The 23,344-nt window shown below is 43.6% G+C and overlaps 1 protein-coding gene across 5 annotated transcripts in view; it reads right to left on the bottom strand.

Moving 5' to 3' along the window:
* PHACTR2 (phosphatase and actin regulator 2) overlaps window positions 1-23,344 on the bottom strand; it is a 157,165-nt gene that overhangs the window by 68,623 nt on the left and 65,198 nt on the right. The window contains exon 1 of one of the 5 annotated variants that reach the window (XM_068150944.1): window positions 19,565-19,820. The exons of the other annotated variants lie outside the window; for them this stretch is intronic. Coding sequence (XP_068007045.1) covers window positions 19,565-19,607 — 43 coding nt within the window. The 5' untranslated portion in view covers window positions 19,608-19,820. Of the gene's footprint in view, window positions 1-19,564; window positions 19,821-23,344 lie in introns of those variants that run through there. 5 annotated transcript variants of the gene reach the window in all.

Here is a 23,344-nt window from a genome sequence, read left to right as displayed (position 1 = left end):
CCCACCGAGGCAAAGGAAGGTGGGGGATGGTTCCCAGTGTCAATTCATCCTGACAAGCTGTAGTTATGCTATGTTGCTGCCCTATTGCAATGTCCCATCCTTGGCATTGCCAGAAACTTGACAAGATGAGAAACACAGTCCACATGAATTTGGGGACAACAAACAAAGGAAACGAGGTGAATGCAGACCTTGTTGTCTAGTGCAAACTGATGGGTAGACCTCATACTGTCAGGCTGCTAACTCCTGCTTACCTGTGACTCCTCTCAGAGGTCCATTTGCCTTGAGAAGGAATGGAATGGAATGGAATGGAATGGAATGGAATGGAATGGAATGGAATGGAATGGAATGGAATGGAATGGAATGGAATGGAATGGAATGGAATGGAACGGAACAGAATAGAATATAGACCAGAAGTGACCTTCAAGATCATCGTGTCCAACCTATCATTGAACACCACCCAACCAACTAAACCATGCAACCAAGCACCCTATCAAATCTCCTCCTGAACACCTCCAGTGATGGTGACTCCACCACCTCCTCGGGCAGCCCATTCCCATGGGCAATCACTCTCTCTGTGTAGAACTTCTTCCTAACATCCAGTCTAAACTTCCCCTGGTGCAGCCTGAGATTGTGTCCTCTTTACTGTCTGTCTGAGCTGAGTCAGAAATCTAGCAGAACAATCAAAAATGGCCAAAGTTACCTGTTCATAGCTCTTCTCCATACCTAAGCAATTGCAAGCTTGAGGCTGCTTCAGATCTCATCTGGCTGGTTCCTCTGGAAGCATACACCATCCTGAGGGAGGGCTTGACTTTGCCCACCTCACAGCGCTGGCTAAAGGACCAACTGTTGATCCCTCTCAGATGCCTTTCAACCATTCCTCGGTGTACCTGGAAACAGAGGTGTTTCCCCACAGCTTGTTAGCTGTGCTCCCAGAAGCTGTCAGCAGAAAGTGCACAGGTATGGCTTTACAGAGATGCCGTCCACACAAGTGGTCTTCCAGTCATCTTAGCCTGTTTTCACATCACCACAGTGCAAACATTAGCTAAAGCACCAATCATGATGATGACCATTTGTGAGGTTGTACTTTATCACTGCACCAAGTCAGAAAAAGAATAACCTTTTGCTTAGGCTTTTAAAACTAAGTTAGTTCCTACTACGGACACAGGAGGGTCAGGCAAATAGTTCTGCTGACCAGGCTGAGCTAGATGGTGCGCCATGGAGCTGAGGCAGGAACAGAACAAGAGAGGATGAATGAGAAGTTTGGGAAGAGATGGAAGACTTCTGCCAGGAAGTCAGCACCTGAGCTCATTGTCAGCAGGTGTGAGAGTTGTTCCTCACAGTGGCACAGCCTGACCCCTTCACCACATCCAATACTGAAGCAAAGACTGCCTGAAGTGCTAGTATCATTAGCAATTTTTCTCTTCCACATGAAGGAAGCTGGGGAAGGAAGTACACATCTCCTTTCCATCCCACCCCAATTCATTCCAGATTACCCAGCACTCATGCCAAATACACTTCTGTCTGAACATTACATATGTGCATTTCCCTTTATTATCTTTAACCAGATCTTTCACAATTAATGTGTTTCTACATCTGAGTAGGTTTTGTTTTGTGGGCTCCCATCCCTCATGCTTAAGTACTATAACAAGCTGCTCTTGATCTACAAATATCAGAATATTTACATACAAAAAAACTCAGGAGCTATTTGATCAGTCATGCATTCAAATCCCCCATACGGGACATTCTGGAGCTCACAGTTTTGCCTTTTAAAAGCAACATTTTCGTGTATATTGGCACCACTCCAACACCTTTTTTTCTACTACAGGAAACAGCATACTGCATTTGTCCAAACATGTGTTAAGTCAAACACAAAGCAAATAGTTTCTTTTGGTAACCCTGCTGGCCTCAGGACCCTGCTAAGGAGGTTGAGAACACTTAAATCCAACCAGCAAAATTCTGAGTGGTGCTGTCATTGCAAGTGTTTGTACAAGCTGTTAGCTCTGTAGTCTTTGTAGAGGAAACTGTGTTTATTTTTAAGTTCAGTTTTTAACTGCCTTTAGAATGTTTGTCTTTGTTGCTAGATACCAGCTTGGATAAACAGTAATAATAAAACTCCAACACGCTCAGAATTAATAATTAATTGCAGTTCCTCTCAGTCAAAATTTGTCAGCTCTAAACCCACAGCCTGCAAAAACTGTTCCTATCATGCTACACCTATAATATCACAATTCTGAATACAGTCTCAGTCATCTTTTTTGCTATAAGGAAACGTGAGCTGCCAAGTTGCAGCTAACTTTTATTCTGTATCATGTTTCATTACTCTTTCCATTCCCGGCCACACAGCAAACAGCTGTTTTATTCCCTGCATCTTGATCTTGATTAGGTCCGTGGTGGAGAAAATCAAGCACAAGCTGACATATTTGCTCTTTCTTTGCCAATTTAAACTCATCAGGGGCATGTTCACATAAAAAGACATGCCTGTGTCCAATTTGTGATGGGATTCAGCCATACCTTTAAAAACCAGCATGTTTCCTTTCCTACACAATCAAGAAATGCAAGTCCATCAGCCAAGGTGGGGGCATCATAAATCTGCAGCAATCCCCAGTGGAATTATAGTACTATCTTTATGCAAATTTGAAGGCTGTGTTTGTACACATTTTTAACTTTTTTTTTTTCCAGGGAATCAGTGTTTAGGGAAGCAAGGTATGGATAGCTAGAAAGCTTTAGCTGGAACAAACTGCAAATGAGAAAGCTGCTCCGCTGCATCTCATTGCACCAGGATGACACACTGTTTGTAGTACATCCCAGGGGTGCAGGCACTCAGAGAGGTAGGTTTGGAAACTAGGATCTTGCTTCCTTGTGTGAGGGCCAACAGCCCTCCCTTTTTACAACTAAGTACCAGCCCAGAGCCAACCAAAGCATCAAGTCCTTCTGGGAGGGAAAAAAGGCTTGGTGATGCCTTGGCTGGGGAGACGTCTTCCTATCAGAGAAGGCACTGAGAATATGCTCAGCTCTTCCAGAAGATTCTTCCCTCAAGGAAAAACAACTGTAAGAGCACCATCAACACAGCAGATACATAATTGATATCTTCATTTCCCCACTTGCTTGTTTCATGCTCTATTGGAGGTTCCCACCTCTCTGTTCTCTGTTAATAATGAATGACTATCATCGTGATGTATAAGAGAGCCGGTCACAGATCAGGATCTTTGTGACAAGAGCTGTACAAACAAAAACTATAAAGACAGTTCTTGCTCCATCTTACAGTATAAACCAGAAGAGTTTGAACAACAGATTCCCAATTTTTTATTGCCACCTGCTGAGCTGTTGCATTTTTAAGTCTTTGTAGTTATCCAAATGTCTACATGAACTTGTTTGCAGCATGTCCTTTTACCGATACCTCTCCAGACACTGGCATTGAGCAGTTATGAAATATATTCCTGTTGTCTATAGGCTAAAATAAACTGCTAACTTGAACTTCTGTGTGCCAACTTAAACTGAACTCTTTTAGCTGGAGCTGCATGAGCATAGTTCAAGCTAGAAAGCAACTACCCACAGAAGAAATAGCAGACTCCATCTTCTCCTTGCCAAAGCACTTCAGGGCTGTACTATCACCGAGCCGAAAAATATTCACCCAGTACTTAGCTTTGGCACAAATAATTAATCAGAGTTTCAAATGGAACCAGAGGTGATGCCTGTAAGTCTGGTGGGAGCAGCTCTGAGCCCACCCAGCTACACCAGCACACACCACTGCACTGCCTGTCACCTGTGAATGTTTTTCCTTTCCTTTTCCTGCTGAACCAGGTGCACATGGGAGTTAGCAGTCATTGTAGCCCATTGACGAATGTTACATCTTCCAGTTACCATTAAAGATGATTTGTTTACTTTGTACAAAACCCAATACATATGTCAAGAATCATTTAGCTTAACTTAGCCAGACTAATACTGACAGAAGTCACTCCTGCTGAATGGAATAACACCCTTCACTGAATTTCACATTTTCTTAAAGACTCTCTTTAAAGCCTTAAAAAGAATCCAGTTTTAATGAATTTGTTGGGTTTTGTTTTAATTATTCCTTATGAGGTAAACAAGGCTACATAACCCTTGGGAAATAAAAAAAAAAAGGGCAAAATTATGTATTTTTCAAATAATTATTTGGATTTCATTAATTTCATGATTCCCCAAATCCTGCGATACCTTAGTGAGTTGCCATGACCATGCTGATACAGATGAACACAAGAGCTGTGTTTAACAATGTGCTTGAAAGTGCCACAGTAAGAACTTAAAAAAATCCAAACAAAAATAAACACCCCAACAAATATGCCTGAATAGGACTTGGAAGCCCTGCATCTATGCCTAGCAACTCCAAGCAGCACTGGAAATTCAAAAGTCTCCCAAGTAAAGTATGCACAACATCAGGGTTCACCAAATTCATCTTTGGCTTTATTTAAGCTCTGTAATGTCCTCTTTTTTAAACTACTACCAAATGTTTTCCTAGAGAGGGAACATTATGTGACAGAACGCTCGCCTGTTTCCAGCAGCCCCTGGGAAAGTGAGCCATCCCTTAGGAAAGCCCATAGGAATATTTCAGAAATTCCTGATGGCAGTTTTGGCCTGTCCTGACTGTTTCTTGTACTCTCATCCTGGGCTTTTTGAAACTCATCCAGCAGTTAATGCACCCAACAAGGGAGAGAAAGGACAATTTATCTGATCATTTTATAATCAATCAGTATGTGCACAGTCTCCCCCAAAGAAACAAACAAATGCTGAGATTCCACTTGAGGTCTTTCCACAGAGGTCTTTCTTCAAGGGTTTGCCCAGAGGCAGGTGGCCCATCCCAGAAGCCAGTGCTCACCTGGGTCCCTGCTCAGTGTCCTGCAAGAGGGCATCACTGCGGGAATCCAAGGAGGGAAAGGAAAGCAGAGAGCCCACAGAGGATGGAAGCTCTTTCTGCCACGCTGGCAGACTGCAGTGCTGGGCTGGCAATGAGAGGTTGAACCTAGTCCCTGAGCACTTCTGCAAGGCACATCATCTTCACAGCCATCCCCCAGCAACACTCCAACTGCTTTGTTTGAAGCCTGTTCAGCTCCAATCTTGACCAAAGGGGCAGAAGGCCCTCCTGCAGCCTCCAGCAACCTACTTCCCTCAGAAAGAAACTCTGGAAAGTTCTCTTTGCCATGCTGAATAAAGCTGTCACATAACTCCATCTCCAGCAAAACACCCTTTTTGAAAGAGCAGGTTTTGAAATAGAAAGAGGTTAATAATTACTCTGTTAAAAAATGCCTTCAAACAGCTTACAAACAAATGACAGAAACTTTCTGGAGCTTAGGGGAGTGGTGGGACATACTGAAAATGAAAAGAAGTGATAAAGGGTTCAGTCACTTTTCTTGCCTTGGAAAGAGGTTTCTAATTTCCCCCTAAACCTTCCTCCCATTCTTGGAAACATTCAAGTGTTCAGCACGTATATTGAACACTTTTAGATGCTGTGATCAATTTTCACCCTAGCTCGATGCTGATCTCTGGGAGGGAGCAGTGGTTTTCACCTCTGGAGAGACCAAAAAAGGAACCAGTGCAGCACACTGAACTGGCAGTGGTCCAATATAGCAGACAAATAGAATAGAATAGAATAGAATAGAATAGAATAGAATAGAATAGAATAGAATAGAATAGAATAGAATAGAATAGAATAGAATAGAATAGAACAGAACAGAACAGAACAGAACAGAACAGAACAGAACTAACCAGGTTGGAAAAGACCTTCACAATCATTGAGTCCAACCTATCACCCAACACTATCGAATCAACTAAACCATGGCCCCAAGCACCCCATCCAGTCTCTTCTTAAACACCTCCAGTGATAGTGACTCCACCACATCAGGAGGCACAAAAGGGAATCCCTGGCTAGTCATATGGAAACTTTCACACACAGTGCTCACATGAACTAAGGTATTTCAGGTAAAAACCAGAAACTGTGACAAAAATGCAGAGAAGCTGCATAAGTAAAACTGGAGATGCCTGTATTTGGTAGAAGATTTTCTGTGTATCAATACAGATGTTTTATAGAAGGAGCGTAGCACAGCTTGAATTTGGTTTAAAAAAGCTGCCAAAAAAGCATTATCAACCTTCATTGAATGTTTTCTTGTTCTGGCAGGAATAAAATAAAAGTAAAGCTAATTATTAAGTGGCCTTTCCTTTTAGCTCCTGTGTAAGATGAGGATCTGAAGGGGGCCTACAAGAAAGCTGGTAAGGCACTTTTCAGGATGTCAGGTAGTGATAGGACTAGGGGGAATGGAGCAAAACTAGAAGTGGGTAGGTTCAGATTGGGCATTAAGAAATTCTTCACCATGATGGTGGTGAGACACTGGAATAGGTTGCCCAGGGAGATGGTGGAAGCCCCACTCCTGGAATTTAAGGCCAGGCTGGATGTAGCTCTGGGCAACATGATCTAGTGGAAAGTGTCACTGCCTGTGGCAGAGGGGTTGGAACTAGATGATCCCTGAAGTCCCTTCCAACCCTGACAATTCTGTGATTCTGTGAAACTTGAACAATGGATGTATGCATGATATAACTAACTTTCAAGATGTTTCGTGAAACCTTATGACATTTCATGCTTTTATGAAGAGCAATCATTGGGGAACCAGTTCTACAAGAATGTGCACTTCAACCAAAACTCTTCAGTTTCATGCCTGTAAATATGTATATGGCCCACATTAACTGGGCCAAATGTTACCTTGACATTTGAAAGGTTGCCCTATAGGGTTTGGACAGGTGCTGGTGTGAGGAGAAGCAGCCTGGCCAATGACCCAGCCAGTGACCCCACTGTAAATCAGCCCCTGTCAGTGCAGCTCATTGACACTGCAGCAGCCTGCTGAAGGGTAGGGTCCCAGGGAAAATGTGATCCTATTTCAAATAATTCCAGCTCTGAGGAGGATGAAGAACCTTCAGATGTTGCCTCAAGGTTTCCAATCCAAACACCTTCCTTCCCACTGAGCTCTATCACAGATTCTGCCTTCCCACTCCAGTCCGCCCCTATGTTAACTTGAAATTTCTGTCTTTTAACCCACTTGGGAACCAAAGGTTTGAGTGGACTTTTAATTATCTTTCATCCCAACAAAGAATTCTAAGGTAGTAATTGCATATGTTAAAAAAAAGACAGAAATGGTTGGTGCAAAGACTGAGTTATAAAGAAATATACAGAGTAAAACAAAATAAACTTCTCCAGATTCACAAGTTTTCCTCTTAATGACATCTGAGCGTGCCAGCAATTGCTTAAACCAAAAAGAATGGGGCTCCATGCTGGCATTTTTTTTTTTTCTTTAATGAGCTTTAACTGCTTGGTATTTATTTGGTTTTCTTTAAGGAATGGCTAACTTAATTAGTAGCATTGCATCTGTTCTTCCTCCACTCTCCCCTCACTCTTCCGTGGAATTTACTTCATCAAGAGTGAAAAAAAATGAGAAAAAAACCTGAAAGAAAGAAACTTCTGGCTGCACACATACAGAGAGTATATCAACTCTTAAGAGCTTTAAACAAAAACTAGTCTATGCCACCAGATCCCTCTGTGCTGATGAAAAGACACTGGCACTCAGTTCTGCCCTGCTGGTATATATATATGTAAATACATATATATACACACACATATACATATATATATATATATACACACATGAGGGCTGGGTGTCAAGAAGGAGGGGTCAGCCTCTTCTCACTTGTGCACTGTGATAGGACAAGCAGCAATGGATGTAAGATACAGCCCAGGAGCTTCCACCTCAACATGAGGAAGAACTTCTTTACTGTAAGGGTCACAAAGCACTGGAACAGGCTGCCCAGAGATGTTGGGGGAGCCTCCTTCTCTGGACTCTTTCCAAATCCATCTGGATGCACACCTGTGTGACCTACGCTAGATTATATGGTCCCGCTCTGGCAGGGGGGTTGGACTCCAAGATCGCCAGAGGTCTTTTCCAACCCCTAACTTCCTGTGAGCCTTTGAAACAAGCCCTCAAGAAAGAAAACAGGTTGCCAAACTTGCTAAATAGTAGCGTTCCCGTGCAGGGACTGTCAGGGTGTAAAATTCCCAGTAAACTGCAGACAGGCAGGCTCCCCTCCAAAAGCCACAGCAGCAGATTAACTCAACGGCTGTCTTCAGCTGTATACCTCTCCCACATGGAACTGACCTAATTAAGTTGGGTGGTGTGTGTGTTTGTTCGTTTTTCTAATTTTTTGTTCATCTTATCTTCTGGGAGATGATCTTTCTTACAATGTTCTTCTGTGGTTGTGGAAACCCTGAGGTGTTTTCTCTACAAACAGTTCCTTTTAGGATGGCTCGTTGAAAATACAAACACAAAAATCCACAGCCTGACTTGGGTCATTTGTGCTCACTTAGTTCCTTGGTCTGTGGCTTTCAGGTCTGGTATGCTTCATCTATAGGGAGGTGAGGGGATGACAATATTTAATTATCACACCAGACCACTCTCAAGAGTGATTAACACTCACAGAAGAGTTCAGAGATGGAAACATGAACTCCTCCAGATCATGCTAGGGTGGTAAGCTGTGACTTTTATTCTTACATACTAACAGTTTCTGCTGAATTTGCACTCCCGTAGTTGGGAAAGGCTTGCAAGCTAGCAAGGCTGATCTGATGGAGGGGTAACATCTGTCTAAGGGAAGTTTAGCATCTGTGGGTGCATCTTCAGCCACTGCAGCCACTTCCAAAATAATAATCAGCCTATGCATTAGTGTGCAGTGCTACATACACCAACTTTTGTGTCCTGCTTCTCCAATTAACTAGAAAAACCGGCAAAGTCCCAAAACTTTGCTTCATGGTTTAAAAGATATTGAAAACAATGCTTAGCTTTGGTGTGCTTTCTAGTGGCCTATCCCTGTATTTTCAGAGGTTTATTTCATCTTTCATGGATGACAGCTAGAAAGGTACATTCTTTTTGCATCTTCTCCTTTCAAAAATACACGATCCTAGAGATTCAAATAAGTATTGAATTAAATATTCAATTAAATATTTTCTCTTGAACACTTTTAATTATGCATTTCAAACTAAGCTACAGAGTTTCTGGGAGCATTACATGTTTCAGAAATAAACTGCTTGCCTTGCTGGGTGTGCTGAAATATGCTTCCTCCTCTTCTCCCCCCTTGCCTCCAATGGTGACAGGAAAATTAAATCAGCAGGAGGAGCAGTGCCAGAGAAGAGTTACGAGAGAGGTGCTGCTGTAAGTGTCCAAGATGGTTGCTTTTTATTTTCAGGTCTCTGCAAATTTGCCCAATTTTTTTCCAGCAAGAATTTTATTCCTCTCTTCAGAGCCACATTCACTCTGTAATAGGACACAGTTACAGGATGATATTGTCCAACAAAATACTTTTAAAGCCAAGTGTCATCCTCAGAGTAGTTAACTTCTCACTCTTTCTTATTCTGGCTCATGTTCTGCTACTCTCTTTCTCCTCTCACTGAAGTACAGACCATTTCTCATTTCTGCTTGGTCCTTGCCCATCTCTTGACCAGCTGGCTTGATCCATAGTCTTAATTGTCCATTTTCTTCTTCACTCCCTTTTACAGACATGGTGTCTTTCATGTCTCACCTCCAGGCCTTAAGTATTTCTTCTACACACTATTCCCATACATTAAAAGCAGCAATATTCAAGTAGGAAACAACAGCAGCATCTTCTTCCCAGGAAATAAAACCTGGTGTCCTCTTACAAGAGCCAGACCAGCCTTTTAAAACTTTTCATTTCAAGGATTTAAGCACAGGAATCACTCTGCAATTACTGCAACTGTTTTAAATCACAGACAGATTCGTAATACCAGTTCTTAAACCCAGTATTTTCCTTCTTTTTGTCAATCACTTGAACAATTAATCGAAGAGGAGAACCATGGTGTACTATGTAGAAAAAGAAAACTGCTACACCCTCCTCAGTATCAACATAAAAGAGGCCAGAATACAGAACTCTGCCAGATTAGCAGTGCACTCTTAACACCGCTTCACATTTTCAGAACAAGACAACTCTTAGCACCCGTGCCAAAACCAACACTTCCTTCCTCTCAGAAATGTGATAAATCTCTAAAAATTCAACAAACAAACCAGTAATCTTCAGACACATTGAGTGAATTTACAGGAAAGGAAATGCACAGCCAGTTTTGAATTATTACCAATGAATTAAATTATAACACATTCTATGTGTATAATTTAAACATGCCCAGTTTCTTGGCAAGGAACTGTTTGGGGCTTTTTTTTCCTCCTTGTAAAGACAGCTAGTATCTAAAAACCATTTCCTACCAGCTTACAAGAACTTTAAGTGGTTACATGAGTCAAAACTACTTGACTGTACCCCTCTGAACCTGTGTTTGATAAGTACACAATGAAAGTGTCATTTCTTTGTTGACTTATGTAGGATCTTGGTAAAAGAAAAAGAGAGAAAAACCCACAGGAGATTAGTTTCAGTCTGGGTGACTTTCCATTGCTTGTTATGACATAAATGCTTCAGGTATATTGATCTCTGGGGGTTATAAGCACAGCAAGTAACTGGGAGAAAAGTCACAAACCAAACTGTTGGTCACTATTCTCAGTCACACCACATTTTCAGCCTGGGGTGCTGCTGCTTTGGTGAACTTCACTGCTTCGATGCCCAAGTGTTAAAAATCTCTATGCATCTCAGACCGTAGAGGCGAGAGATCTACAAGTCACACTGAGGCTTACCACAGTTTCATGGGTAAACATGGGCTACAAGCAAGTATCTTGGGCATCTTACTCCCTACAGCATATACAAAAACTGAGTTGGGGCACAGACAGACATAACCTAGGGCGACAGTATCATGACTCTTCCATGAACTGCTATTCTGTTTGGCATCCATGCAACAACACTGGTTTCTGGAATACACCAGCAGAGGCTGCAGTTTGCTGAGGATGCAGACACAGACACTGGCACACAGCACTGGCTTCCCAACTCCTCATTTGAGAAGGAAGATTGCTGGTGGGCAGCCACCTGGCTGCAGTGGGCTGAGCTGAAGTGTAGAGCACAGCTCCTGTGGTTTGTTTCTTCAATATTCACTTCTTTCCAGCAACAGGCTGCCCTCCTCCCATGAAGTTTGCTGAGCACTGAGACCCAACTTCAGTCATGATGAATGCTATTCCACTTAGTTCAGTTGGATACCAAAAGAAGTTTAGATCCAAATTGCTTTTGTCTGACCTTGTTCTGCAGCTACTCAGGCAGAAAGGACAAAAGAACAATCCTGTCTTCTTCAGCAGAAAAGGGAAAGTGAAATGACCGCAATTTTGGTGTGCACCAACAAAGTTCTGAATTAAAAATCCTAGAAAAACAATCAGGCATGACAAATCCTCAGTCAAGAGTTAATTTTCTGAGCTGAAGCTCCATGCAATTAAAGAAAAATTCTAAAGCCTGGAAAAGAGTCACTGTGCACCTCTAAGTATTGTCAATAACAGCTTAAGCAGGAAAAGTATCACAGCAGTGAAGTTTCATGGTCTACCACAGTTATCCTAATTGTGTAAATTGCCCATATATCTTAAATCAATAAACATGAGAGACTGTCTGTATCTTTCATTAATCATTTTCCACTCTCTTCTGTTGTTTGCACAATCCAACAACCATCTAAGGACTCTGCACCATTTTCCTGGGCAACAGATACAAACATTCAGATCTCCAGAAAACACAACAAGGATTAAATAACAGTGAAACTAGGATGGTCCATCTACATCACTAGAATTTGCTGATGGTTTGGGCAGCTGGTTAGAGTGAAGACATTCTACAGCAGTTAATAAAAAAGGCACATTCTGAGGGGTGAGGGATGCAGGTTGATCTTTGGGAACAGGAGTGTCTTCCTTACAGTTTCAAATGTTAGGACAGCTCTATTGCAGTCTAACTCTGATCAGCAAAGACATCTCTGTAATCCACATGAAACCAAAGCAGGAATCAGAGAAAGAAAAGGCAACACAACCCTCATTGTTTACATCTTTTCATATAAAACTTCATTTTCACAAAGCTACTGCTGACACAGGATTCTGTATCAATGCTCTGATCTGCCAGATAACAAAGTGTTCTCACAGTTTATAGTATTATTGAACATACACTTAGTCAATCCTTTATCAATGCAAAGCAGACAGACAGTCATTATCTTCACATTTTTTTTCATTTTACTTGCATGGAACCTGCCAGCATACTCTAGACTTCCATACAGTAACAGAGCAATCAAGCAATCTCACATCTCCCTAGCTTTTTCCTCCACTTACACCAGCTCTTCAAAGCAGTGAGAGAACACAAAGGTAAACAGGACCTTCACTTTTGGCAATGACTTTATTTCCAAGTGCCCAAAAACCAAGTCAGGCACAGCAGCAACCTTGAATAAAGCCTGCAACACACTCGAGTCTTAAATCACATTTCCTAATAATGAATATGATGGACAAAGGTAATTGGATTGTCTGTATAGACTGTTAGTCCAAACCACTTTGCAGACTGCAAATAGGCATGGTTAAACTGATTCATTTATCATAAATGGGGGGGAGGGAGGGGAAGGGGAAGGGAATCCAAAAGAGAGGACATCCAGCACTGTTATCCATGTGATTCTAGTCACAGACAGTGAGAAAACTGTCCATCTTCACACCATGCATCACCTTGGATGTTCACACTGACCTTCCTACCTAGTTCCTACTGAACCGTTTCCATCTTACAGCGTGGTAGGAAATAGCACAATCTGGAGTTCCACTGTAGTTTTATGTTTGCCCCAAAGTGTATTTGACAGTCTAGGGATTGTAGAGCTCACCTAAGTAGGAATATAAATGACTTGATTTGGTTCTTTGCCTTTGATTTTGTTTGTGGGACACAAGATAAAATAAGCTCTCCCCTCCCCATCTGCCTACCTTCCTGCTGATCATTTGTACTCATACTTTCCTCCTCTTCCTTCCTCTGTTACACATATATTTTTAATGTCAGTATTTTTATGTTGGCTTGAAACCAGACCTGACTGAAGGCTTATCAGCAGCACTGGCAGAACTGTCAACTCAGAGGCAGAGACAAAACTGAACTTCCTCCTTCGACATACCTGTGCCCTGGCTGCTGTCTCAACAGGGGCACGAACAACTGGCATCGCTGTCTGGGATCTGCCAGGTGCAAAACAGACCAGAGCCACCACTGCCTCTACTAGAGACATTCTGAGGATCAGAAATACTTTTCCAGCCACTGTCACAATTTAAAAACAATAGGCAGAAGTTCTGTAAGCAGGCTGTTTGCTAAACAAAACCAACCATCAGTGACTGACTCACAGCATTAAATGCACTCTGTACTTTTATTACCACCATTATGTTTTAAAACAATAAAGTAAAAAATAAATCCAAACCCAGCACTAACTCAGAAGCATTTCAGCAACGTTACTCTTTCTTCATTTTTCAAATCTCAGAAAGCATTAGTGTTCAAAATTAATCAAATACAACTTTAAGAGGAGACTGGACGTGGCACTTGGTGCCATGGTTTAGTCATGGGGTCTGTGGTGACAGGTTGGACTTGATGATCTTTGAGGTCTCTTCCAACTTTGGTGATTCTGTGATAAGATGTAAATGTCCAAGTATTTCCTGCTTTTAATAGGCAGGACTGTGAAATTACTTAAAAACCTGTGAAGGCTTGGGAGCTCTTTGGTTTCCTCCTGGCTGTTTTAAGTTGCTGTCCTGCCTCCTTGTGCTCAGTTTTATAATATTCTTTGATTTGAAGGATAAAAGAGGGATGGAAAGTGTTTTGAAATCTGTAACATAAAATGCCACCTAAGAACAAGGCTGCATTACCCAGGAGCAGTAAGAAAGCCAAGGAAGAGGATCTAGGAGGAAGGACAACTGATCCAAGGGGTGGCGGAGATCCAACAGGGAGTTGGATCAGTTGTCAGTGGGGCTTAGCACAGGGGGCTCAGGAGAAAACATGATCTTCTGTGAGCTTTTCATCTGGGGGAAGTAGTGGGTGGTCATCTGAGAAGGCAACCTCACACAAACCCAGCTAGTTCGCAGCACTCTGCCATCCTGACCTCCTGGGAGCCAGCTCTGGCTCTCCTGGTAGCAGATGAGGAAGCTGATGATTAACACTGAGAACAGGTGATTTGTGGCTCCTGAACATGAGCACATGAATGCATCTTAGTCTGCACGCCTGAAATGAAAGGTCATGTATCCTGGCAGCTAAATGAGGAGAATTCCTGGCCATCCTTGAAGTAGCCTCAGAGTGAGAAGAGGTGAGACACCAACCTGGGACCTGCTGAGCATGAGGCCTTTATTTTCACACACGTACATTCCTGTGGCTCACACACAGTTCCTGTGATGTGGCTGGACCTCCATGTCCTTACAAGATCTCTGTTCTCAGCCATGCCCCTTAACAAAGGCTCAGATTGCAATCTTCTCTGCAGTGAGTTATTACTGCAGCTGAGGAGCTCAGCCTGGGCCAACCAGAAGCAACTACTTTGGCAGCAGGGGAGTTTTGCTCTGGCAGATCACAGTGTGTATACAGCAGCACCCATGAACATATAAATACATTATATATTTTATAAATGTGTTATATTTTAAAGTGTGTGCAGTTTTCTCCCTAAGAAGAGTGAATCATTCCGCATGCTCATGATTGGACCCTCTCCACCAGCACAAACCAGAATCACGGTTCTGGGTGCTGATACCACACTTTCAGAAGTTGCTATTACTTTTGCTATTTCAACCCAAGACACATAAGGACCAAGTTCTTAAAAGAGTTGTTGCAGCTCCCATTAGTAGCAGGCAAATTAGAGGCCATCCATTCTGCATGAAAACATGGACCTTTTATGCCTTTTCCTAGGTACCTATAATACCCAATCAGCCAAAGTCTGGAGCAAAATGACTCTTCATAAATTACAAAAGCAAAAGAAGGGAGGAAAAAAGCAATAGGATTCCCAGTGCAGTATCACAGGAGTTCAACTACTGAGTCCCCAGCTAACCTAAACAGTAGGGAAAAAATAAGCAACATAAGGGTCTCTGCTCAGAAAGACCTTTGTGGCTGTGAACAAGTCATTTAGGACTGCACATCAAACAGAACTTCGTGCTTCAGCTCAGTAGCTCTGCTTTCCACTCTTTCAAGTGCACCAGTAACTGAAATGACCAGCTAACAGGTGTGTTGTGAATAGCTCACCACACCTGTGGACGCTTTTCATTGCCCTCCTGTAAAGTGCAATGATGTCAAAGTTCCTCCACTTTTGAAAATAAGAGAAGCTGGAGGAGAAAAATCAACTTAATTTTTGTCCTCATTAAGAATTATTACTGTAAAGGCTTGTCTGCACATTCGGATTTGTAGTGCCGAGAATTTAAGTCTATGGCTGAGCACCTCCACAACCAACCCCCACAGCAACAAAAGTGTTGGCTCCAGAACAACAACCTCAGTAAGGCTCACAAGTAGCTACTACCAAAGAGCACTACTGGAATAATGTGGCTTCCTAGACAAGTCCTCACATTGCTGCACTGATAGCAAATCAGTTTGTTTACCAACTGTGGTAGTGAGAAAAGTTCAATTCTCCCCCCACACACAAACCACAGCTAACTCAGTCGGAGAAGCAAAATAGAAATGAGCTGTATTTTCACAAGCAGAATGAAATGCAATGAATATACACACAATATACAGAATTTACAGTATTCTTAAAGGCACAGCCTAAAACTGTCACACCAACACTTAAGAGTTGCAGAAACAAATAGTAGTTTTCCATTTTATTTCAGGATCAATATAAAATTGCCCAGTTAAAGCAATTACAATTCCTCTGCACAGATACAGGTGAAGCTGCTGTTTCTTTGTCAACGAACAGGAAATACCATAAAGCCATAAGAGATGGAAAAGAGCAGTCTGAGAAACATGCTCACTTCTGACCTATAAGAATCATTTTGTCAATTGCCAAGGTCAACAAACAACAGGATCCTACCAGTGACTGCTTTCATCTCCCGGGGAGAGCTAGGTGGGAAATAGTTTTCCTGTGCTGTCAAAGTACATCTCCATGTCCTTGAAAAAACATTTGGATCCACAATAGGATGAAATGCAAGCCTGGAAATTTGTGCTCTCTTTCTGTAAAATGTGTGTGAGAAGAACTCCCACCCACCCCAGAGTAAACAGGCCCATGGATTACATACTTGGTGCTACAGGTCAGAACAGGGATCTGACATCAGCCTTCAGATGGCCACGTGGAGCACTGACCAGTATGGCAAAAGATTCCCTATGCAGCTTGTCCTTCCCCTCAACATATCTTCTGTTCTGCTTTCGGACCCCATGCTAAACTGCCAGACTTCCTTCTAAGAACACTGGTAGGTTCTGGGATTACTGCAATTCATTCTCAACTGGGCATTGCTACTCAGGAAACAACAACAACAAAAACTATCACTGTCCCCATCAGCATATGGGGAAGATTAAAGCACAGGGCTGCTTTAATCTTCTGGATATGCTGATCATTCTTCCACTTGAGGACTTCTTCCCAGTACTGTGGCAGGTACTGAACTACACAAGAACAAATCCAAAAAGGAAAAAAAAAAAAAACCAAGGCATGCAGCTCTGGTGCCCTTTGTAGACCAGAAAACAGAAGTGATAGCCTTTGCAGATGATAGCTGATAACCCCCTAAAGCACTAAACTCCCGCCAACGAGCAGGGAGACGACACACTAATCTAGTCCTGCCAGGCATAGGGAAATCAAAGGAGAGGAAGGAAGATGAACAAAGAAGTATGCACTCCACCTTTTCCACATATCTACACTGTCTTCCCAAGCCCCTCTTGCAATTACTGTTTGTTCACATTAGCAAAGTATGACAAACAACACACAAGCTTTAGAAAATGTATTTAAATGACTACGAAGCTGGAATCGAGGCAGAGCAAAAGGATTGCCTGGTGGGTGTCCACAGAAAGATAAGCCCTGCTTTGTTGCCCATCTACCACTCATACTTATGGAAGATGATTCTTTAATCCTGATCCTCCTGTGCAAAATACTTCCAACACCCACTCACCCATGAGCCAACGGAAAACTCTAGCATATTTGCTACTAAAGTTCCAAGTGTCATGAAAATCTGATTCTTTCTCTCTTCGTAGGCACTGTAATGAATCTAGTATGAGTGTACATTCACCTAGTCAAGAAGGACTTTGAGTTTTATGATTAGGCCTCAGTATTGCTCTTTAGCCAATAGGAAAGTACTACTAGGACTTTGGTCCTTTTAAGTACTTCAGTATATAATTCACTTTTCAAGGGGAAAGTCTTTCATTTAAAGTAAACCTCAAAAGAACCTGCAGGACATTGGCTGGAGTCCACACTGAGAATTGTACTGTGCATATATTTTATCTCTTCTACCACTCAGTGACTTTAGGAAAAACCTTGTATTTCAATTTTTCTACATCAAACCGTGTTCACCACATTGGTCCACCCAAAAGGCCCCATGGTAATTTACAAGTGGTGCCCTCCCCTGTGCCCAGCCGTCAGCCCCTTTGAACTCTGCAGGGGCATGGCAGGAACCAGAGGGCAGGATCTGAGTCCTTGCAGGCTGGCATGGCTGCAGTAAAAAAAAAAAAAAAAAGGAACAAACAGGCAACTAACTTCTCACAGCTGCTTTTGTGTGGCTCAGTGGGGATCTGAATGCACTATTGATTCCTTAGCGCTAAACCAGATTTGTAGCCCCTGCGTGTGCAAGACAGGAATCTCCTTCAACTCTAATCTCTGGCAGCTGTCAAAGACTTAAAATGGCTTGTAGCTGGCTAACATGCCACAATCAACCAAGATTTCAGGACTGCTTGCCTAAACGGCAACCCATCTGAACCAGAACCAATAGAAGTCATTCTCCTGCTCTGATCAGAGCTGGACAAGGCCTGAACTTATTAAGCATTCAGACCCTAGCAGATTAGAGAAAAGAAATGTCTGCACCCCAAGAATCCACATCACGCAGTAACCTACTTGCTTCCATGGTTTCTTGTTGGGGATACTCTCACAACATATTTATTAGGGACGAAAGTGCAAGGGGATTGCTCTTCTGTGAAACCTCCAAGAGGCACTGCCAGTATCTCGTCACAAGAGAAGCACTCTTAAAATAGTGACAACTACAATTTACTTGGCAAGATTGAGGTAGCATCACCATAATTTTCATCTTCAGATGATTGTCTCTTATTGCTCCTTATTGAAAATTTTTATTTCAGTAAGGAAAGAACTGGAGGGTGACTTTCTTTTTGTTTGGATAAAACTAGTAATCCAGCCCACTTACCGTTAGCATCTGCTGAGGGAACACAGGCACCAGCACTATCATTAGTTAAGATGCAGGCCCCCTCCCAGGCAAAACACCCTCACAATAGACTTCTGCCCATAAAGAGTTTGGACACACTTTTGAACAGGAAGTTTAACAACAACTTTTAACAGCTCCATCTGTTTCCTTACATCTGTTTCCTCATGCCTACCTTGATATAACTCTAACCTGCTGGCTACTGAGTGAAACCTTCAACAGGATGGGGGAAACCTACTGGAAATGGTCAGATTTTTTTTTCATGCAATGTTTGGCAAGAGAAAAAAAAAAAATCACCCAATATTTTGACTGGGAAATTGTACCACTGGCAATATAACGGAGCTTGTCTGAAAATGGATGCTATTGCTATTATTTGAAACATCCACAAAGAAAATAAACAAAGGGGAAACAAAGTTTGTTGTGCTGTCTCCTATTTGAGAAAACATTCCTACATTAAGTGCAAATAAGCAAATTAAGAATCAAGTTCAGGCTTTGGAATTAAAGTCGAGAACAAGATTTGCCTTTTTTTCCCCCTTCCCTTTAATTGTTTGTTTGTTATGTTAATGGATGCAAAGGAAACAGGCATAGAGAAGAAACATGTGTGCCGTGACAGTTTTGTAGGAAATTTCAAACCTCGCTGGAGTTCAAATTCAGATGCTACATCTTATTATTGTGGGAAGAGACCTGCTCTGTTTTTCAGTAATTAAAACACATCGGATTATCCTAATGGGCCCCCAGATCACATTCCCATATAGTCCATACTTATTTCAAAAAGTTTCAAGCAGCTCGGACAGCTTTACTGGGGCTGGGAGCTGGTGGAGGGTCTGCTCACACGCAATTTATTTATTTTCAATAGTCTGCTTACACATAAAACGTCCTGGAGCCAAAAGCAACCAGATGGGCGGGTTACTAGCCGCGCTGCTGGGCAAGCTGCCAGAGCTCCTTTCCTTTCCTCCCCCCTTGTTTTTCCCCTTTCATATTTATTTATTTAAGGGCAAAAATAGGAGCCCAAAAGTTCGCAGGGAGGTGAGGGGCAACGCGGAGCCCCTCGCCTCTCGGGGCTGCCGAGCCGGACGGGGCAGTACGAGAAGCGACCGAGTCAACCCCTGCCGCCGCCATCCCCGCAGCGCGCCGACGGAGCAGGCAGGCAGGCAGCAGCGGCGGCGTCTCACGGAACGCGGGCACCGCAACCCGGCCCCGAGGAGCCCCGGGCAGCTCCCTCAACACCGCCCCGGCCGCACTCGCTGCTCGCCGCCGCTGGGACCCACCCTACCTCGCGGCGCCCCGGCCGCGCTGTCCCGCCGCTGGCGTCCCCCAGTACTTACCGCCGGCCGGCTCGGGTAGCGTGGAGACAGAAGTCTGGCCCATGGCTTGACCGGGAGGCGGTCACGCCGCCCGCCGGGCGCGCAGCCTCCGCCGCGGCTGTTTCCGGGGGACCATCTCACTTTTCGCTGGGGCCGCGCTCCCCGCCGGCTGGCGGGGGGCTGCTGCGGGCCGCCGGCTGCCTGTCATGCTGCGGGGCCGCCGCTCGACTCGGGCCCGTCACCGCAGCGCCGCGTTCCCCCGCCCCGGCCGCCGCCTCGCCCCCGTCCGGCCGTAGTGCGGGTTGGGGGAGGCTGCGCTCCGGTGCACCGCCCCCTGCCCAGAGCCGCGCTGCGGTGAAGGGCTGCAGGAGGCATCGTGAAAGTCTTTAATAAACTTCAAAAAAGAAAGAAAAAGCACCCTTAATGGTACGGAGACTGGGGAAGACGGTGCTTAATTGGCAAGCCTCCTGGGACTGACAAACGTTCCTTCCCTAGCCCCTGCGCTTCTCCGCAGTCTAAAACAAAACTATTTACACTTTTTCTCTGAAGGAGGAGGGAAATCGTGTGAGAGCTGCACAGAGTGATCCCATCGACCGGCTCCAGAGCATCCCTGCTGGCAGCAGTTTTCAAGACTTTGTTACCGCCGGGACCGGACCGGGAATGCCAGGGCAGGGCAGCTCGGGGTGTCGGGACCAACCCTAGTTTGGCTGTGAGAGAGGTCTGGGAAAGTGCCCAACTGAGTGTATCACCTAGGACAGGACCACTTTTACTTTTCAAAGAAAAATATATCCTAAGGCAACAGCATCCTGAGACTGCTCTACTGTAACAAGTGCAAGATGAGGTGTAATCAATTAGATAAATTAATGGGGAAAGACAGGGAAGATAAGAAAGAGAGTGCGTGTAGCACAAGGGCAAAAAGAATGGAGGTTTCTTTTGGTTTGGTTAATGCACTACTCTAAGCAGTGGTAACTGTTAACAGTAATGCAAAACAAAAAGATCAAATGCCTAATAATGGTTTTAAACTAAAGGAAGATAGATTTGGTTTAGATCTAAGGAAGAAATCTTTTACAGTGAGGGTGGTGAAACACCGGAATAGGTTGCCTGGAGAGTTGTTGGATGTCCCATCCCTAGAAACATTCAAGATCAGGCTGGACGGGGCTCTGAGCAGCCTAATCTAGTCAGAGGTGCACCTGCTCACTGTAGGGGGGGTGAACTAGACAGCTTTTAAAGGTCCCTTCCAAACCAAATCGTTCTGTGATTCTATAACTGTATAATAGCTATTATTATGCAGTATCTAGGAGCAAGCAGGGACATGCATGTGCATTACAGAGGACGCACAATGCTCAGCTAAAGAACATCTGTTACCAAGACATGTTTCTAAGTGGTCTGGAAGTCCTAGAGGGGTCGGCTAAAGAGATTTCTGACCTGTTGATCTTTATATGTGTCAGCATTTTGGTGACATTTCAGGAAATGGAGAACTGTGTGTGGACTCTCTACTCCAGAAGCAAATGGACTACCACAGATAGCTGCAGTCTGGATAGCCTGGCATCAGTTAATATAGAGATGTGCTTGTCAGCTAACACATGCTGAATAGCGAAGAACACAACACTAGTCTTCATGTTTTTTATAGAAAACAGGTCTTGATAATCAGGTGTCTGATTTTCTTGTTTTATATGATTACGTGTTACACTGCCAGAGGTACAGGCTGGAGTGTAACAGTCTTCCACTAGGACCTTGATTTAGTAAGAGAGAAAAAAGTGAGGACAACACAAAATTAATAAAGCACAAACAGATGAATAGCTAAATGAAAAGCAGATCATTTGCCCAAGTACCACTAGCATTTAATGAGAGTATTTCTGCTGGGGAGCTGCAGGGAGGATCTTCAGTGGTTTTGTCAGCAATCTAGAAAAGCATTATTTCAAACAGCTTTAAGAGACTAAATAAATCAACACTGTCAGCAATTTTAGATGGAGTAAATATTACCAGTGATAATGAGGAGAAGACTGTCACAGAATTATCTGGATTGTTTAATAAACTCATCTCTTTCAATCAAGTACTTTCAAGCAAGCAATAGGGTCAAAAGAAGAAGAAAGACTTACAGGACAGAGCAACACAGTGTACAGAGCTGAGGAAAGTGTCTTAGAAATCTGCTCCATGTAGGACCTCAGAGAAATTCAGCTCAAGCTCCTAGTGAGCTAGTGCTCATATCAAAGGGAACCAATATTCATGCAGAGGTGTGCAAACAGGAGAGAGGCAGGTAGAATTCCCACTATAATGTTGTGCTTTGTATTAGACAAGAAGTGCTGCCCAATGTCCAGTGTTGCTGTCTGCTCATTAAAAAAATGCAAAACAATGGGAAACAGCTCAAAATTGATCCACAACATAAAATGGAAAGTGATCTCCAACAAACAGCTTGAGGAAGACTGGTGCTGATGCACTCTGGGAAGACCAGCTGTGTTGCCCTCCTGCTCCTTCAAACACGGACAAGCCCTATGAGGAGAGGCTGAGAGAGCTGGGATTATTTAGCCTGGAGAAGAGGAGGCTCAGGGGAAACATTATTGCTGTCTACAACTACCTGAAAGGTGGTTGTAGCCAGGAGGGGGTTGGTCTCTTCTCCCAGGCAGCCAGCACCAGAACAAGAGGACACAGTCTCAAGCTGCACCAGGGGAAGTTTAGGCTCGAGGTGAGGAGAAAGTTCTTCACAGAGAGAGTTGTTAGCCATTGGAATGTGCTGCCCAGGGAGGTGATGGAGTTACTGTCCCTGGAGGTGTTCAAGAAAGGATTAGATATGGCACTTGAAGCCACATGGTTTAGTTAGTCATGAGGTGTTGGGTGACAGGTTGGACTTGATGATCCTTGAGGTCTTTTCCAACCTTATTGATTCTATGATTCTAGAAGGCAAGGCTCTTCATCTGACACCTCCAAATCCAGGCCCCATACAAAGGATGGAACTGAAGACAAGTGGTTCAAGTACAAAGGCCCCAAGCTGAATTTCAGGGTGGGAGCTAGGGGGGAGGTAGAGTGGCTTGTTGAACAACTGACTCCTATCACTTATTTCTCGCGAGAGTTTTTTGCATCAATTCCCTGCATTTGGTTTTCCTAAGTTGAAAAATAATTTTTAAAGAGTGTATTTGGAGAAACTTGCGTTACCTCTTTGGAATCACTTGTAAACAGAAACACAAAAGTGTTCCTCTCTGCTTCTAGTGAATTCATCAATTTTACTGAATAATTTGTGTTCCCCTGCTACATAAGAGCCCATTTTACAAGGATAAGTGCAGAGCCCTGCACTTGGGAAGGAATAATAAACTGCACCAGTACAGGTTAGGAGGTGATCTGCTAGAGAGCAGCCCCATGGAGAAGGACCTGGTGGACAACAAGTTACCCATGGGACAGCAATGTACCCTTGTGGCCTAGAAGGCCAATGGGATCCTGGGGTGCATTAAGAAGAGCTGTCCAGCAGATCAAGGGAGGTTCTCCTCCCCATCTACTCTGCTCTGGTGAGGCCACACCTGGAATATTTCATCCACCCCAGTTCAAGAGGGACAGGGATCTACTTGAGAGAGTCCAATAGAGGGCTAGAAGGATGATTAAGGGACTGGAGAAATGGCTGAGAGACCTGAGGCTTTTTAGTCTGAAGAGGAGAAGACTGAGAGGGGATCTAATAAATGTATATAAATATCTGAGGGCTGGGTGTCAAAGTGCAATGGATGTAAACTACAGCACGGGAAGATCCACCTCAACATGAGGAAGAACTTCTTTACTGTAAGGGTCACAGAGCACTGGAACAGGCTGCCCAGAGAG

Source organism: Melanerpes formicivorus, unplaced genomic scaffold (assembly GCF_026170545.1).
Source record: "Melanerpes formicivorus ecotype bairdi unplaced genomic scaffold, bMelFor1.0.p_v2 SCAF_2, whole genome shotgun sequence".
Lineage (NCBI taxonomy): Eukaryota > Metazoa > Chordata > Aves > Piciformes > Picidae > Melanerpes > Melanerpes formicivorus.
This window is presented reverse-complemented; position numbering and strand designations above follow the sequence as displayed.